This window comes from Gymnoscopelus braueri (assembly GCF_963280865.1).
Source record: "Gymnoscopelus braueri genome assembly, chromosome: 7".
In the NCBI taxonomy this organism is placed as follows: Eukaryota; Metazoa; Chordata; class Actinopteri; order Myctophiformes; family Myctophidae; genus Gymnoscopelus; species Gymnoscopelus braueri.
The window spans coordinates 23204362-23222712 of record NC_137608.1 but is presented as its reverse complement, the minus strand read 5'-3'; the positions used below and the strand labels follow the sequence as shown (position 1 = coordinate 23222712).

At 41.3% G+C, this 18351-nt stretch overlaps 2 protein-coding genes across 5 annotated transcripts in view; one reads left to right on the top strand and one right to left on the bottom strand.

The window, feature by feature from the left end:
• Positions 1 to 3462, top strand: part of hsd17b4 (hydroxysteroid (17-beta) dehydrogenase 4) — a 45265-nt gene extending 41803 nt beyond the window's left edge. The window contains exons 24-25 of the mRNA XM_080433742.1: positions 814 to 941; positions 2296 to 3462. Coding sequence (XP_080289868.1) covers positions 814 to 941; positions 2296 to 2385 — 218 coding nt within the window. The 3' untranslated portion in view covers positions 2386 to 3462. The remainder of the gene's footprint in view (positions 1 to 813; positions 942 to 2295) is intronic.
• A 1077-nt stretch (positions 3463 to 4539) lies between these two features.
• The window catches only part of dmxl1 (Dmx like 1), a 74836-nt gene continuing 61024 nt past the window's right edge, over positions 4540 to 18351 (bottom strand). For all 4 annotated transcript variants that reach the window (XM_080434432.1, XM_080434431.1, XM_080434434.1 and 1 more), the window contains 8 exons: positions 17830 to 17977; positions 15830 to 15890; positions 13435 to 13562; positions 12573 to 12650; positions 9256 to 9347; positions 8771 to 8823; positions 7936 to 8153; positions 4540 to 7748 (listed from right to left, as the gene is read on the bottom strand). In XM_080434432.1, coding sequence (XP_080290558.1) covers positions 7518 to 7748; positions 7936 to 8153; positions 8771 to 8823; positions 9256 to 9347; positions 12573 to 12650; positions 13435 to 13562; positions 15830 to 15890; positions 17830 to 17977 — 1009 coding nt within the window. In that variant the 3' untranslated portion in view covers positions 4540 to 7517. The remainder of the gene's footprint in view (positions 7749 to 7935; positions 8154 to 8770; positions 8824 to 9255; positions 9348 to 12572; positions 12651 to 13434; positions 13563 to 15829; positions 15891 to 17829; positions 17978 to 18351) is intronic.

Genomic DNA, 18351 nt, shown 5'->3' with positions numbered 1-18351 from the left:
TTTTAATTGCTACACCAATGTGGCAACAGTGAAACCAGCCGCATTCTGACCATAGCCTCTTGAAGCCAATCTCAAATGTCATTGAGTTTTGCACCAGAGTGACATAGAAATATCAAGACAACCAGTACCTTTGCCTTTTAACTCATTAACTGAAAAATGAGAGGAGAAAGGGAGACAAACGTTGTACGCTTTTGATTTTTTTTACTGCGTGGCTCCTCAGAGGCAAGCCTTCTAGAAGAGGGTGTGTGTGTGTGTGTGTGTGTGTGTGTGTGTGAGGTAATCTCACAAACTGCTGGAACGATCGGTACCAGAATTCTTCCGCAAAAATGCCAGTAGGCCACAGAAATACATCCACACATTTTTTTTCCACATACGATACCATTTCATTTAAATTCCTATAATGGAATGTCAAAGGGCCTCTGATTGGGCAGAAACCTTATAATAATACATCAGACTTCTATGCGCTTTTCTTAGTACCCAAAGTCGCTTTACAAAACAGCTTAAAATAAACAATTTGATTACCTCGACCAAATTTGGAGTAATAAAGTAATGACTGAGATCCACATGGAGCCACGCTGTTAGCACATGGATGCAAAGATCTAGATGATCGTTCTTTTTTTCCCCCTTTTCTCTTTTGAACAAACGGTAAACACAAATGGGGCACTCCAAAAAGTCTTTGTCTTCCTGCAAAGTGCATAGATTCCACCTGGGGAAAACAATTTAGCTTTACAGGAGACTCCTCATGTTTTATTCTCATCTCATCTCTGTCCTCCCTTTCTGTTCTCTCTCTCCCCTGTGTGCATCTGCCAACAGCCATTGATCTGAAGAGCGGCACCGGTGCCTTGCATAAAGGCCCGTACAGCGGCCAAGTGGACGTGACGTTCACAGTGTCGGATGGCGACTTCATGGAGGTGGTGCAGGGAACGATCAACCCCCAGAAGGTAACAAGCGCGCGAGTGCAACTACGCCGTCCCTCAGTCACATTGATGATGACACGGCTCATTAAACGCCACCTTGAGTGGCTTCTCAGTAATGGAAGCTTTTGACATGTGTGAACTGAACGGCCCGGAAATTTAAAAAAATATTTTTTTACGGCATGGCTGTGAAAGAGTTAGCTTTCTGTAAGAGGGTCTGTCCGGAACTAATCTCCAGCTAAAACGATTAGAAGATCAGAATCACTGTTCACATACCGTACACAGTATGTACTATTGTGCTGTTATATTTACTGTTGTTGGAACTTACTTTGTTTTGAATCACTTATAATGGAAGTCAAAGTGGCATGGATGACGACGTCATCGGCTAGAATCTGTCAGAGCCAAAGCCATGCCCTTATTGGATCCAGTCTTGTATTTCTAAAAAATACAATAATCAGTGAGTGAACCAAACAAAAAAAGTGAGCGACAGGGAACATGAATACGCCCACATTCTCTAAAGAGAGAGGTGATGTCAAAGCGCGGGCAAGACACTACATATCGTTCTAGTCCGATCTAATGGAGACAAAGTGATTTTGAAGAACCTGTCATTTAATTTGAATGATTTTCCCAGGGTTTTGTCATGTCAGATAAAGAAACACTGAAAGTAATGATGTCTCGGACTCGGTTCTGAAAGCACTCTGCGCTCCAATAATCAATCTGCTGGTACTTGTTATGGCCGTACTGTCCCCCCTCCCTGTGACAGGAAGCAGACGTCGCTGTGTGCAGAATTTATATGCATCCAGTAGCGCTGGATGTGCTTCTGAGTGCTTGATATTGATCGGAGGGCACTGTGTGCGCACTCTTCCTGTAGTGCGCCGCAAGGCCTCGATGATGGGACCTTTCCCCAGACTCTTCAGCAAACGAATAACGACTGTGAAAGCCTTGAAATGAAGTTGCATGACAAAAATTAGAGGGTGCAGTTGACAAGTGTTTCCATAAATGTGATCCAAGGTCATGATAGCCGTCACATTCTGATTGATTCTAGCCCATGGATGCTGTTTCCACAGTAGTTAAGTTTGCAAGAAGGAAAGCGAGAGAGATTCTTTTCTTTTTTTTTTTGCTGGAAAATTTGATTCTCTTGCTCTTCACATTGAGAATATGACTGATGTATTGCATTATTGTTCTGTTGCTGAACGAGCAAGAGTCAAACATAAAAAAACTTGCTTTGGCATTTCTATGATGGGCCAACCGGAGGCCATTTGGCACCATTACCTCCCACCACCTGTCCAATAAAAATATAAACTGCACTGTTAAGTAGTGAGAGCATGACTCTGTAAGAATAAATATGAGTGAAATGCCCTTTTCCCCCTCTTCCTCCCAGGCATTCTTAGCTGGCAAACTGAAGATCCGAGGGAACATCATGAAGAGCCAGAAACTTGAGGTCATCCTCAAAGATTATGCCAAGCTGTGAGCTCCTCAAACCGACTACTCTGTCAACATCCTGAAACCAACGCACTAACGGGGACGGCGCTTATGGCTTCCTTTCTTCCATCCTCTCCTGTTTTGATGAGCGACATTAAATATTTTGGCCTTTCAACAGAAACACATTGTAAATGATACCATAAACATATACTTCCATGTGTTGACTTAATGAGATGTGAAAAGATACTTAATGTAGATTATCTTTGATGCCGTTTTTAAAGATGTCATGATGTTTTGAAGAGAAGGCAGAGGAGTGCAAATGGAAGTTGGACTTGAGCACATGGCTGGAATTTTGTTTCAACCCTAACAGCCATTGTTCTCTGATAAAATGTGAACTCACGCTTGCCTTTGAAAATTCTAATGTGAACCCATGCGTGGGTCTTTTATAGATTTCCTCTTGTCACTTACTGGTGTAAAAATGGCATGAGATGTCCCAGAGATGTCGCATAATTGTCCATGTTTGCAATGCATAATGAGGATGGCTTCTTTGTTTTGACAGCCCTAGGGTACATATCTCTTGGTTTGGCAGTCCAAGCGAAGAGGCAATCCAAGCGAGGAGCCAAAACTCTTGTTGAAAGTATAAAAAGCGAGGAGGCAAAACAATTGTTGAAAGTGTAAAATAGCATTTACTTGTTGACTAGAAACATGTCATCTTCGTTTGTCATTTACACGGTTTGGTCCATTACATCATTACTAATATAATATACAGCTGTCCATGTTTAGACAGTTTATATTTGATACTCTAATCAATATTATACTGTAATACAATACTTATTTTTTTCCAGACACTTTAATGAATTGATAGTGATAGTATAATTTAATTAACAGAATGCCAGTGGCATTGCCAGCAGTGGCAATTACAATAAATGAAATGAATTACCTAAACTAAGCTTTAATTTTATGAATACTTGGTTTTCTTTGGCGTTGATGTTGGTCCTTTTATCATTTCTTTGCCACTTAAGACAAGTGACTAGAAATGGAATGTCAAGATGAGTGGTGAAACTAATGGGCAATAATTTCAGAAATATGTATCAAATATTTTCTAATAAATCCCAAACAATCATGAGCTGCTGTTGCCATGGCAATTAATGTCTCCAAATCTGTAACATTTATGAGCAGGGAGATGGTCAAGGTCAGCTTAACACAAAGGAAAATCTGTCCTCTGGATGAATTACTCACGTTTTACTTAAAGGTTCTATGACATTCATTTTAACTTTTTTTATTTTTAATGTTTTTTTTGGGGTTATGACCTCAATTACACCCAAAAAATCTGAACTTTGAACATTCAGTGGATTTTCTGTGGTCTGGGGTTTTCTGAATAATTAGGCTGATAAGTAATCTGAGTTTGGCCCTTCGGCAGTGAGGTCACAGTCGATTAATCCCACCCACTCTCCTCCTCGCCCCTCCCCTATCCTTTCCTTTGGGGGGGGCGGAGCAGAGGCGATGATTGACAGGCAAAATCCCTCACCAGCGACACCCGCAGGCAAAGATTTATTTTTTCATTGCAGTTGAAAAGGCTTTAGAAATGTGAGAGAAAAACACCTGCCATGGATCAATAGTGGAATTTTTTGTTAACTTTCTATACACGTTTGAAGGACTATGACAAAGACTTTTAATGTGTGGTAAAACTGAACGTCATGAAACCTTTAAGTAAAACTATCAATTGTAGAAATACTGTTACAAGTACGGTATTCAAAATATACTTGAGTAAAAGTACATTATGCAGGCTGTCCCATTTCACAAGTCTTCATATGCATAAAAAATCCAATCTACAAGCTCACAACGCACGATGCGTTGTGAACTTGTAGATCGGCTATTTTCAAATCAAAGAATGTACAGGTATATGGCTGAAGTGGTTCATGCGTGTTTTTTTTTATAATAATCAAAATCTACCAAGTAACTAGTTTTCAAATAATTGTAGTGGAGTACAGTAAAAGTACAACATTTGCCTCTGAGATTTCACATTCACCACAGTCATCCTTTGTGGAGGTCTTACCACTGTTCATCTTCCTCACCTCATCCCCCGCTGCGTTGTTTGCTGTCTGTTGAAATACAAATGTGTGCTTGACGAATGCAGTTGAACCAAGGACAAGACAGCCCACGCCGTGTTCACAATGACACAGACATTTTGCCAACGTGTTCATTTCAGTTCATCTTTTTATTACATCCTTAACATTTTATGTATATAATAGTACAATGAGATTTACATAATATCTTATTATAAAATTAGAATTATCTGAGCTCATATTCACATTTTGTGAGATTGTAGGGTGGGTGGGGAGGGGCAGAAGGTCAGATTAGAATCTAACGTTGCGGTTCTGAGTTGATAAGCCAAAACAGGCATATCCATCTAATGTGCAAAAGCTCAACACGCAGACATGTTGATCAAGTATATAGATTACACCAATCAATTAAATGGTGGGGTGAAAGTCATGTTCCTGCTCAATCTCATGGAAAGCTACAACATAATTGGCTTTAATAAAAAAAATATTCCTATCCTCCAAGTCCAACTCCTTGGACTTGGACTGGAAAATCACATTGTGCTTGGAGGTGTCCTGGCACAAACTCTGAGATGATAACAGAAGAAAAAAAAAGGCAACCACTAGTGTCAAAAGAATGAAGATCACATCGGCAATTGTTTATATTCCTATATGAACACAATTCATAAATATACTATATATTTTTTTACACAATTATCTTCATAAAGAAGCTTGTCCTTAGACACAGTTACCACTAGTCATCACAGTTATGGGGAGTTATCATGAGAAGCTTAGTTTATGGCTCTACATGTACACAAAAATGCAATAAAACGACATCTACAAAGCTTTTCTAAAGCGACAACCACCCACCCACCCCTCCCTCCTTTTAAGCAAAGCAAATACTTTCCCTACAGCTGTGCTGCAAGGTTCTCTGGGTGGTAGCTATTATGCAGTATACTCCTTATGACAAAATGGCTATGTGACAATGTGTGCTCACTTAAACCCTTCCTTTATTATGTGGAAGACATATACTTTTACCTTGATTACATTTCCAAGCATGTCCTGAAGGTAATGTTGTCCATTTGGATGGTATGTATATAAAAAGCTTTTGAATGGTTTAAAAAAAAAGAAAAACAAAACAAATGCAATAAATGTGATTACTAGAATCTGTCAAAGTCACAAAATAAGCTAAACGGCAAACCAGAACAAGCACTGTGTCAAATAAAATGACCATTATTGTGCAGTAAACCAGAACAAGCAACTGTGCCAAATAAAACAACCATTATTGTGTGGGAAATTAAAAACTATAGTTCGGCAGCTTTCAATGAGTGGTCCATATGGAGATGGAGTTTGGGGTCAAGAGAAGGGAAGTGCATTGTTGTTGGAATAAAACAGTTTCCACACCAAAATATGATTTCCTTTAAAATATTCTTATTGCCCACACCCCTACCCAATGTCAACAACAATGTTTCATTTAGGCTACATGTTGTTAAGCTTAAACATCAACATCAAGCATCTTAAAAGGAAAACAAAGTATTACTTCATTATGTCCCATACCAATAAGGGCCTTGCCATTAAATTAAAGCTACTTTGTGCAACTTAATACTACTAGTAATAATAATCATTGTCACCACCAACAGTACTGGTGCAGTGCCAGTATGGCAGAAGTAGTATGCAGAGATTAAGGACACTTAATAATAATAATAATAATAATAATAATAGTAATACCACTGGTTAAATCTAGGCCACCACCATAACAATCATGTACATAATATTACTCTTATTATGTAAGGCTCTGTGCGCTCTGACATCTAGCCTAGTTAGCAATGTTATAGTATGTACTACACTACACTACATGTTAATGCTTCACTTACTGTATGTGCAAATAGAGAAAGAGTCAAATGGTGCATTCAGGTGGTCCATGTAAATTGAGAAATAGGTAATGTCCACAGTCAGTCTTCTAGAATTTGTATCCGTAAAAGCCTTTTCCCAGCTTTATAAAAATCACAAAGCAGGGTTTATGTTTCGGTGTAAAACACTGATAGCAAGACACACTTCCAGCCAAGAGACCATGCACTTGTTCATGTCATTAAATGTACTAGTTCACAAGTTCACGTGGAACACCGGAATGCACCAGGAGTTCTTACGATTGGTTTATAATGTGCTTTGTACAACTGGCCTTAATAAAGGACAACAGTGTTGTGCAGTCTTATAATAAACAAGCTACAAGCCCCTGTACAATACTTGGCACCCCGGAAAGATACACTGTATCAAACTATATATTACCAATACTTTATCCTAAGTTAATACTTCAATCTCTAACCTCTGATCACCTGAACATTCCAATGGGATGTCCAATGAATCCAGAAGAGCTTCCAGTCCATTCCACAGTAGAGTATAGAACCCAACTATTATGATTGCTGTAGTACAACATCACACAAAAGGATATGGTGATAATACATGTTAATGATTCTGTAGTCTTATTATATATTCCTCTCACGTTTGCCTCTTTTGTGCGGGGAAAAAAAAAAGTGGTCTTCTTGGGCTTTCACTGGAACAGCTGTTCATTTTGAAACAACAACAAAACAATCTTTGACAGGGTGCCTGTCTAAACAGTTTGCTCTGACTGACCATGCCCTTGGTCCGTACCCTGTGCACGTGCCCTTGGTCCGTAACCTGTGCTCAGTTAAACTGCTTCTCTTGGTTTAATCACTCGTGTGTGCTGTGGTGCTTTCGGTACAGGCTGACCCAAGACTGTGGCTTCAGCTCCCACAGAGACCACCATAGTACCTCTGTCACTCTTGTACTGCACCGTGTTTTTAGATAAGAATCTCTCACTTGTGTGTTCAATCAAAAGATTCATGAATTTTTAGGAACTTCCTCCTATTTTGTCCAATGACAGATGTGTCATTTTAATACCATCCTTCAGTAACGCCGGGTGATCATGAGGCGTCATTGCTCCGTCATATAGCCCCCTCCTCCCATCCAAACGATGTCTGTCCATATAACTGATCAACTTCCGATGGTTTCTCAGTTATGAAGCTTGGCTCAGTGGCCCTTGCTCTGTCGCACAACGCACGCACGTCGCTGTATTAGTTTGAATACCTTTGACTGATGCCACGTTTCAACATTCCATCCATGTCTATATGATGAATTTGACGTCATTCTTAAGGTTATTGTTGTGGTTGGTGAGACTGTAGCGGTCGGGGAGGATCCTCATTTTCATGGTTCCGTCGGCGCCGCAGGAGAAGATGTGATTAGCCGGTCCCACCTCGATCTGCATGACGCCCGTGCCGAGGTTCCTGAAGATGGACTGGCGGGCGTGCTCGTTGGGGAAGGTGTGCAGCAGACACTGTGTGGACAGACTCCAAACCTGAGGAGTATGGGACTATTTTAAAGCTAGTTTATAAGACTTAATAATATAATGTTACAAACTTCTACAAATTTGTGTGAATACAGGTGTGCCATGAGATTTTGACTTGCCCGTTGGTGTGCCTTAGGCAATAAAGTTTGAAAACCACTGGTCTACCATCTAAGTGTCGGGGAAGCGGTCGACGTACCTTGATGTTGCCCTCGGCAGAGCCGCTGATGAAGCTCCCTTCGGTGGGATCGACCGCCAGGGCTTTGACCGGCGAGTCGTGGGCCTGGAAGCTCTGGCGCTGGTTCCTGTGAGCCAGTTCCAGGACACTGATCCAGCCCTTCCTGCCACCTGTGATCAGCAATTGCTGCCTGGGGGCCAAGGAGAGCACTGTAGCACCCGTATCGTGGCAGCAGAAGGCTGTGGACAGAGAGGAGTGGGGAGGGGAGGACAGGGGATGATAGTGGTGGGTGAGATGGGGAATGTGAGGGCAGGGAGAGAACGTCAGGGAAAATGAGAATCAGAATCTGATTTATTTGTCACATCACAGGTTTACAGCTGTAAAGCAGTGGGTGAATTTCTTTTTCTAGCACACGCTCCATCATTTTGTAGTATTCCGTGAAAATAGAGAGGACAGAGGTAGAGCAAAGGGAAAGAGATAGAAAACAGGTTAAATAAAACAAATAAAGACAGACATATACATAATACCGATAGCGTATGCGAGTTGGGCGCAAAGAACAAAAGTCAACAGGATGGAGTGATGTGGGGAAGGGAATGGAGAGAGGAAGATGGCATGGGGTGGGGGAAGGAGAAAGGGCGGGCGAGAGAAGGAATATCAAGTGTGGGAAGAGAGGATACGAGCCAGAAAGAGGAGAGATAAGGTTGGATTGTGTGTATTGATTGATTTGCCACTGAAAAAGCCTCCAGTCAAATCCTATAACAATAATAACAGTTATATGCAGCGCGTATCAAGACAGAGTTACAGAGTGCTTAACAGAAGCCTGTATTCCTGTGCTGTGGTTAATGCTGTGACTCACCATGTACTAGGCTGTTCATAGGGGTCACCAGAGTATCCCACAAGCACACGTTCCTGCGGAAACGGGAGAATATTACTATTCATTCCAACCTCCTTAGGTACACAATAGCCACTTAATCCATCTATTCTTAATAAACTTGACCCGAGTTGGCTCTGGTCTGCTCTTTTTTCCCCCATGTACACCAAATCTCTTCTCCGAAAATAGCTCATCTATATGCTCACATTGCAATGTGGTAAGTACTGGGAGCTGATGATAGACTCCCCCCACCTTCTCGGCTGATACCACCTATCCGACTTACTTACTTTCAGGGATGCTAGGGTTCAAGTAAAGTGAATGACATGGGAGGTGACCTTGTCAGTCTGCTAGCACATTGTCGAGGGGGTGTTCAGCGCTTAATTTCAGTTTGTGGATGAAGGGGATTCTGTGAGAGTGAACCTTTTTAGGAGTGAAATCCTGTCGTTACTTGGGTTCTTGCTTTAGCTTACCTGTTGTCTATGGAGAGGCCCGCGGTGGCGATCAACGAGGACGAGCCCACGAACATGAAGTCGTGAGCCGTCTTGCTGTGGCAATGCAGTGTCTGACACAAAGGAAACAGGGCAAAGGCTTTTCAGTCATACTGATTAACAGAGCAAGACGAGAAGGTAAGAGAACAAAATGTTGCTGTATCTGCATATTTCAACTTTTTATGTTTTATTTTTTTTGTCACACAAAAGAAGTCGAAAAAATAGCCGATGTACAAGCTCACAACGCTTCACAATTTAGATTTTGTGAAAAGTGTGTGTCTGTGGGTTTAATAAATATTGAACCAATGAAAAGTATTAACAAGAGCTTATGATAAAATAATATCTACATTGGATCCATTGGAACACAGCTTCTGTTTTCCACTTTCTGAAAAGTAAAAGTTTTGGACATACTGTATGAGGTTATTTTTCATATTATTTCACTTTGATGTCTCATTTATGGGAGAGCGCCCCCTGGCGTGATCACAGAAGCATTTCCAGCCGATTTTATTGGCTGGACTGGCCGTCACCTGATCAGGATGGGCCTGCCCCTTTTGTCAAAAGGCACCTGTCAGTGGAGCCACACTTAATGCTCTGTTTCTCTTCTTGAGAGAAACAGAGCATTAGTCCATCAGCAAAGTCGTGTGGCAAAATAGTTTTCAACATCGGACGAGATTGCATCTTGGGCCGCTGGAAGCTGCCGACGAAGCGTTGGATATTTTCAGGGGTTACTGGGGTTACGTTGATAACCTATACTTTTCATAGCTCGACGCTAAGAGAACTACACTCGGATTTTTTTGCATCGAATGCTACCGACATTCTATAGAGATCGTAAACTGAGTTCGTTTCTCTCTTTTTAGCCTCAAAAGCTACTTTATCCCGGACCTTACCACAGCCGCCTTGAACACTGTAGTGCGTAATGGCTACCGCGGTTCAATTAAAGCTGGACTTTAAAGACGTTCCGTGCTTTCAAGCTGTTCAGGAGACGACATAAGCAGGTAAGACTGACAGTTTCCTAGTCACTCTTGGAAGTGCGTGAGCTTGATTTCAGCGACATTTTCGTGCTCTTGAAAAGACGTTTCTGAAGCTGTATAGCCTGGTTCCAGCCCATAGACCCCGCCCACTCTCTGAGTGGACTGCCTCTTGGTCTGGTGTTGTAAATGAGAACCACGAAGGTTCTCTTACCTCCTAGCCGTTCAAGCTTGGTTCTAGCGCCAACTGTCCTCGACAGGACAGTTTGTATCATGTCATCATTCTTCTCGCACTTATTTTGTGTTTTGTCTTTTTCTTTGCACTATAGATGTTGTCTATGTCCTATGTATATAATGACTGAGAATGCTCTGAGCAAAATAATTTTCATTGTATTTATTTGTACAATTTATATTTATATAATTTATATTGTATTTATACATATGACAAATAAACCTGAACTGAACTCAATGAGGGGCGCAGCTCCACTGGGTCTGAATGCACTAACGCACAGATGGTCCGGAGGTCTGCAGTACGCCCTTCCCTCCATTGACTCAAATCGGATTCGTCCCTACTAGGGCCCAATCACCTGGGACCCTTTTATGACGGAGGGTGGCGAGTGTGGAGGAATGGTGTGAGACGTCTCACTATGTGCCATTCCAAGCCTCTGTGGTGGACATTCTGTCTTTCCTACACGATCTGATGGATAAAGGCAGGGCTTTTTTCCACTGTAAAGGTTTATCAGGCGGCTATTTCGGCCTGCCATATAGGCTTTGGGGGCAAAGTAGTGGGTCAACACCTGCTCATATGCCGTTTCATGAAAGGGGCTCGGCACCTCCTTCCAGTTTCTACATCTCTGTTCCCAACCTGGGATTTGACCTTGGTATTAGACTCACTGTCTCAATCACCGTTTGAGCCTCTGAGGATAAGGATAAGGATAATTCCTTTTAACAGGTCGTTCATGAAAGTCCTTGCGGTCTTGTTTCCAATGAGAACCTGTGAGCAATTAGTTTAAGAGTCTTGCTCAGGGACAAATTTCATTTCATCGACACATATGCTGGCCTGGCCTGGAATCGAACCTGGGGCAACCAGGGCCTCTGGCTCCCTAGGCGGGCTCACTAACCACTCAGTTATGGCCGCCCCTGACTGAGCCTGGTGGACATGAAATTCTTATCACTCAAGACAGCGTTGCTATTGGCCCTGGCGACCACTAAACGTGTCAGTGATATTCATAGGCTCTCGTGCACCCAGAATGCACACGGTTCGCTGATGATGATACTAGGGTGGTCATTAAACCCAACCCGGGTGTTGTGCCTAAAAATCCTTTTATCAAGTGTGTTCCTGTTGAGTTGGAGGCGTTTCACCCTCCCCCTTTTGTTTCACAGGAAGAGACAGAGGTTGCATCGTCTTTGCCCAGTCAGGGCTCTGAGAATATATATTGAAAGGTCTAGGACCCTGAGAAAGTCAGACCAGTTATTTGTTTCATGGCCTGTTCGTTGGTAAGCCCATGGCAAAGCAGAGGCTCTCTCACTGGATAGTGGAGGCCATACAATATCCTACTCTAGCCAGAAGGTCTGAGGGCGCAATCGACTAGAAGGATGTCAGCATCCTGGGCCCTCTTTAACCCATTAACTGCCAGAGGTATTTTCATATTTTTTTAGCCAGTGCCAGAGTTTTCATTGAAAAAAAAAAAGTACTCAGGAGCCGAGATACCAAAATTTTAAGTTTTAAGTTAACAAGGAAGTGGATAGGAGTCTAGATCTTTGAAAAATCATATCTCCTTGGTCTTTGGGTCAAATTGAAAAAAAAATAATAAAAAAAAAAAAAATATATATATATATATATATATATATATATATATATATATATATATATATATATATTTACTTTTTTTTTTTTGTTCACGTAGATCTACGCGATTGGCACGTGGCGGCTTTAAATAGGTTCGCGTAGATCTACGTGATTGGCAGTGAATCAGTTAAAGGGGTCTCCATTATGTCACTGCCCTTGGACATAATGGAGACCCAATGGGGATGTTCGCACTGCGGCAAGCGGTGTGGCTCCACTCACTGACAGGCGCCTTTTGACAAAAAGGGCAGGGCCATCCTGATCAGGTGACAGCAAGTCCAGCCAATAAAATCGTCTGGAAGTGTATAGGTAATGCTTCTATGATTATGCCAGGGGGCGCTCTCCCATTAGCGAGACATCTTGCTCATAATAATCACATAACCGGGGTTACGTTTGTAACCTATAGTTTCCGCCCGGCAGCGACAAAAAGTGAGGATGAAAACAGCTGAAATATGGAAAGGTGACAAAATCATAACATTTCTTACTAGGTAGGGTTTAGGTGGATTCCCACTAGTGTTGGTCTGCCAGAGACTCAATCCGCCGTCAGCATCTACAATACCAAACTGTGTGGAGACAATATTGTACATTTGTCAGACATAAGACATGGGTGAAAACAGGAGTGAAAACACTTTCAGCAGATGGTTAGGCAAACACAAATGTGTTAAATATTCACAACAGTAAGGCATTTGAATATTTTTGCTAGAGACTGACAGATAAGAAATTATTAGCACAGTACGAGCACCCGCGGTGTAAAGCTATTAGCTTTGAGCCACTTGTGTGCCTGATTTATTGCCTCAGAAGTTAAGGCAACGCTTTAATGTGTAACTAGAAATTGAGTGCTCCACATGGATCCAACACCCCCCTCCCAATATTTGAAGCGTATTACATTTTTGACTCTTTTGCACAGGACTGGCAAGATAAAACATTAGCGGCGTGCAAGCAGCACAGACTCAGAAAATGATAACGCTGGAGGGCGAGTTATAAAAAAGAAAGAAAAAAAAGTGAATCACTGGGCTGCGGGCGAATGTGGAGAAAAAGAATTCCTCACTGAGCTTCATGCCCAATGGTGTCGGTTGTTGAGAGAACGTGTGAAAACGTTGCTTAATGTGATAGCACGGCTCAGCTGCTGCCCATTCCAGGTTAATGTCTTTTTCTCAGATTATGTTTAAGAGCCTCAGAAATTGTCATTTTTACTACTGTGACATCAACTCTCCACTCATATCCAGCACAAAGTAAATCCTTTGCAGACGAGACACAGGAGGACGGCTTCTGCTCTGCCATTGTTTGCCTGCGTTGGCTTTGTATGCATAAATGTATTATATCTTACGGTACATAACTTTAACCTACCTTATTTCCCTGATGATTGAATCGAATCCTGGTCACTCTGGAATTTCCTGGGCTTCTAAAGCAGATGATCTGCTGAGAATGGCCCCACTCAAACATCCTCACGCTGCCGTCCTGAGCCCCTGTTAGGTCTGCAAATGAGACAACAGGAAGACAAAAACTAACACATTTAATTTATATTGAATTCATTATTGTCTCCTTCAGGCTGTCCTCCATCCGTGTGTGTGTGTGTGTGTGTGTGTGTGTGTGTGTGTCCGTCGCCCCCTCCGTCTGTGAACAGCTACCGTAATCTCCGGCACCGTTGGTTTGATCGCAGTGAAACTGTGCACACACACTCCCTGGATGCTAGGGCATTCACAGAATAGTCGAATATTCGAATATTCGAATATCAAACCGACTATTCGACTATCAAACCACTATTCGATTATTCGAAAGAAAAAAAAAACCTTTTTTTTATTTTTTTTAAGATTTTTTTTTTTAGTGGCTTTTCTAGAGCAGACACACAGCTGTGAGCTCTGGTGTGACGTCAACTCGCATTCCTTGAGTCAAGTCATCAATGCCATTGAAAAAAATAAAATAATAATTCTTTATTTTTTTATTTTTTTATAATCAAACCGAATAATCGACTATTCGAATACTATTGGGTCGAATAATTCGAATACCATAAATCACTATTCGTTAATGCCCTACTGGATGCCAATTCAGAAATCTGCCCCAAATCTTTCACATGGGCCTGTTATAGTGCCACCAGGCGGCCGCTTTTTGCAAAACTCATTTTTTGACAGTACTCCTACAGATTTGATCAAAACATCACGCAAATCGGTACACAGTATCTCTATAGTCATTAAACAAGAATGGCTTCCAAAGTTTGCAGGAGTGCTGAGTTTTGAACAAAATGCCTCAAATCATGAACACAGTGTGCAATTTACGTGAAAATGCACGCACATTCTCACTAGGCAAAGGAAGAAATGCCTCTTGAAATCTTTCAAATCAGCCTCATCGTGGTGCTATAACAGGCTGATTCGTGTTTTTACCTAGAACTACACCGATCTGTGTAAAACTTTGTATGCACACTCCCCAGAGGCCAAGGAAAAACCTTTGCCCTGCATTTTTCACATCTTCATTTTATAGCGCCACCAGGAAGTAAAACATATTTTTGGATATTACTCCTTCAGATTTTATCCTAATGTCACACAAATCGGTACACATGATCTCTATAGTCATGTGATCAAGACGGATCAGTTAGATTTTTCATATTCCATCCTGATTAGCTAAGATTGACATCTAAAGTTTGCAGGAGTGGCCCGTTTTGAACAAAATGCCGCAAATCATGAACGCAGCGTCCGATTGCGGTGAAACTTTGCACGCACATTCGCACTACGTTGAGGAACAAATGCCACCCTTTCAACATTGCCCTATTATAGCGCCACCAGGAGGCAGATATTTGCAAAACATCTTTTGCAAAAGATTTTCTTCTTTAACTCTTCAATTTGACCTTGTTGTCATGTGTTGTTTGATGTTTGAAAATAGCTCAAAACCAGTAGTTTCAAACCAAAAAACATTGTGAATTGTTTGTCCGTTTCAATTTTAACATTGAAGTGGATGGAGCAGCAAATCTTTGGAAATTGTTCTCCTTATTCGTTTGGAATATCGAAAAGGTGTCAATACTAAATAATTAGAGAATCTTTTTATATATATATATATATATATATATATATATATATTTTTTTTCAGGACGTTTTTAAACGTCTTTGGCAGGCAACAGCTAATTTCTCAAAGACGTTTATAAACGTCTTTGGCAGTTATAGAGTTAATTACTCCTACAAATGTTGTCCAAACATCACGCAAATCGGTAAATATCTCTTTAGTCAAGAGATCCAGACGGATCCGTCCGAATTTTCACATTCCAGCCTGATTGGCGAATTCCGAACATTGCTGGCCCACACTAACCTACCTGACCTGGCGGAGACCTGTGCTCCGAGGAGCACTTTTTCTAGTTACTGTATTGTACTGTACTGTATATACAGTATTATACATATATAAGTATAACGTTTACAGCTAACTGATTAGCAGCCAAGTGGTGAATACGTTCACAGTCAGATTGGCTAGCAATGGTAGATCACTCCAGCCTTGGAGAAGGCAAAGTAGATCACATCCTCGAAAAGGTTGCCACCCCTGACTTAAGCCCTATAATATACTTAGTCATACAATAACTAGCAAAAATAGCATATCTACAAGATCACAATACGTCACGACGTGTTGTGAGCTAGTAGATCGGCTGTTTTTGCTTATAATGACGTGCCCCATATAGGGACACAAGGATGAAAGAGGTTAAAGGAGGTTTATTCAAGGTTTACTTTTCTTAAAAGTGCTCGTCAGTGGTCACACGGGTACTCACAGTAAGGCAGTGTGGGATGAGAGGTCATCCTTCTCACATTGTTGAGGTTCCTCTTGATCAGCTAGGGAAAATAAAAATGAGGAGGAGTTGTAAGTGGAGATCATGCTGAAGAAAAGCGTGTAGGATTTGATTCGGGTGAACCGTCCGCCCCTTGGAAACTTACACCGAGCAAAGCACACAGAACACAAAGTTCCACAAGCTGAATTAAAAATGTAATATCGTGGCTCTGTTATATCTTCAATTCAGTTTGAAATGACAATTTACCTTGGATGTATTTAAATGCTTTGAAATTGAGCTGGGACATATCTATGTGCGAAGAGTATTCCATAATGTATTGTTATGACCATACCATCAAATCAACATTAAATCACCACTAATGCTTGATGTTTTTTATTGCAGAGTCATCGTTCGTTATGCTTACGTCAATGTCAAACCAGTATCCTACCAAGGCATATCTTGAACTGCTGTGTGTACAGTATAGAAGGAGGGATTTATTTATTATTGTTGAGTAGCATTCTACCGAATCTCTGTCCACTCCCTCCACTCGTCAAGGGCAGTGACATAAGTGGGTGATCTGCACAAACGTGACTCACAAGACATTGAGTCATGACTCACAGTATTTGGAGTCAAAAAGGCAACGCTTGCCAATTGCACAAGATAAAACCTCCACTTTCTGACACTCACGTGTCAGCTACAACAAAGTGGTGTGCAGCAACATGAAACGCTTTCTGCTTTCTTTACAGGCATCTTGGCAATATAAAACATCTCAGTTCCTTTATAAATCGATGGCTAGACAGCATAATGTTAGACCTATGATCCCTTTGGTCTATCCCGGCCAGACAGACATCAATGAATTTTTAACACTTCACCTTGAATTATACCTTGACCATATTTGCTTTGAGTGCAAAGTCAAGGCCGAGTATGAGCCTTTAGAGATACTCCAGCGGCAGAGATCAATTCGAGAGAAGCCGTGGAGTATGCAATTATCTTGACAATATTGTGCCTATGCTACAGTAATCCAGAAAAACAGGGATGTGACCGGGACAATGCAAGAAAATTGTGGTGCATGGTAGTGGGGGCATGACCTGTCATGGTAAATAAGTAGGATTTCTCATGGGGTTCGTGTTTCCCTGTTGGTGTGGTTTTCACTATTATTGTGTGCGTTCAAGTCACATAACTATGTGGATTAGAGTCTTATTTGTTGTAAGGCTGCAACAACGAATCGATTAATCGATAACGAATTTGATAATCGATAATCGAAACCCCCCCCCCCCCCCCCACAAAAAAAAACGTAGATCTACTTGATTGGCAGTGAATGGTTATATTTGCATTAACGTAGATCTACGTGATTGGCAGGGAATGTGTTAAGACCGTTTTTCTAATATTTCTATTTTTAACATTTTGGACAAAATAGCCAATTTTACATCGAGGTGCCTAATTCTCCCTTGTGCCCAGAGTTACCCTTTAGCCTAAAATGTTTTTTTTATCAAATCAAGCAGTCAGAAGAAGATAAAAGGTACCATAAGGTGTCTTTTATTTATTTTGATATGTATTTTATGGGTAGTAGCTTAATCAGTAGCTGAGCTACTGATTAATTATTCATCTCTATTGTCTTTATTGTTAGATAGAACATGCCTAAAACAACCTAAAATCTATATTGTAAGGTAATTGCTAAATAAGATAATCAGATTAAACAATAAATAGTTAAAATAATCGACCGATTCATCGATTATGGAATTAATCGTTAGTTGCAGCCTTAATTTGTTGTGCAACAAGTTGCATAGTGTTCAGGATGTGATGTGATGTGGGTTTTGAGCCCAATACTGTATCATTCTTTCTCCTTAAAAAAAATTATGACTTTAAATTCCTTTATTTATTCCTTTATATGTAAAGCACTTTGAATTGCCTTCATGTATAAGATGTGCTAGACAAATAAACTTGCCTTGCCTTTTTATGAGTAAAGAAACTAATCATAAGCAAGAGTAGATTGAGAGGCTCACCACAGAGGCTCCCCTGCCTGTCTGCAGGCCCCCGAGCCAGGGCATGTTGATGGGAGTGCCAGGACTGCTGTGGGTGTACGGTGTGGTGCCGTGGAGGGTTGCAAAGTCCTCGCGCGAGTGGACCACGAGGAAATCATCGTTCCCAGTGCTGCGGAAAAGCCAAAACCAGCAGTTAGAAAATGTTTAATCACTTTGGAAGAGAGGATATATCAAACACTTATCTTCTCTCTAACAGACATTTCATTGGGGCTGCCAAGACCAAGTTAATAGAGCAGAGTTTGTGAATTTGCCAATTGCTATGTTCCATATTATGCATGTTCTGATACCATTTCATTAAAAAAAGGATTGGACCTCATGTGGGCAGGTGGTATATGGTCAGTGCCCTGCGTGTGTGCGTGCGTGCGACCCTGCCTCCAGACATAAGTCTCATCAATAAACAATACAGATTGCACACACAACGCTGAGATAAAAGGCAGTGCAAAAACGCACACACACACACACACACACACACACACACACACT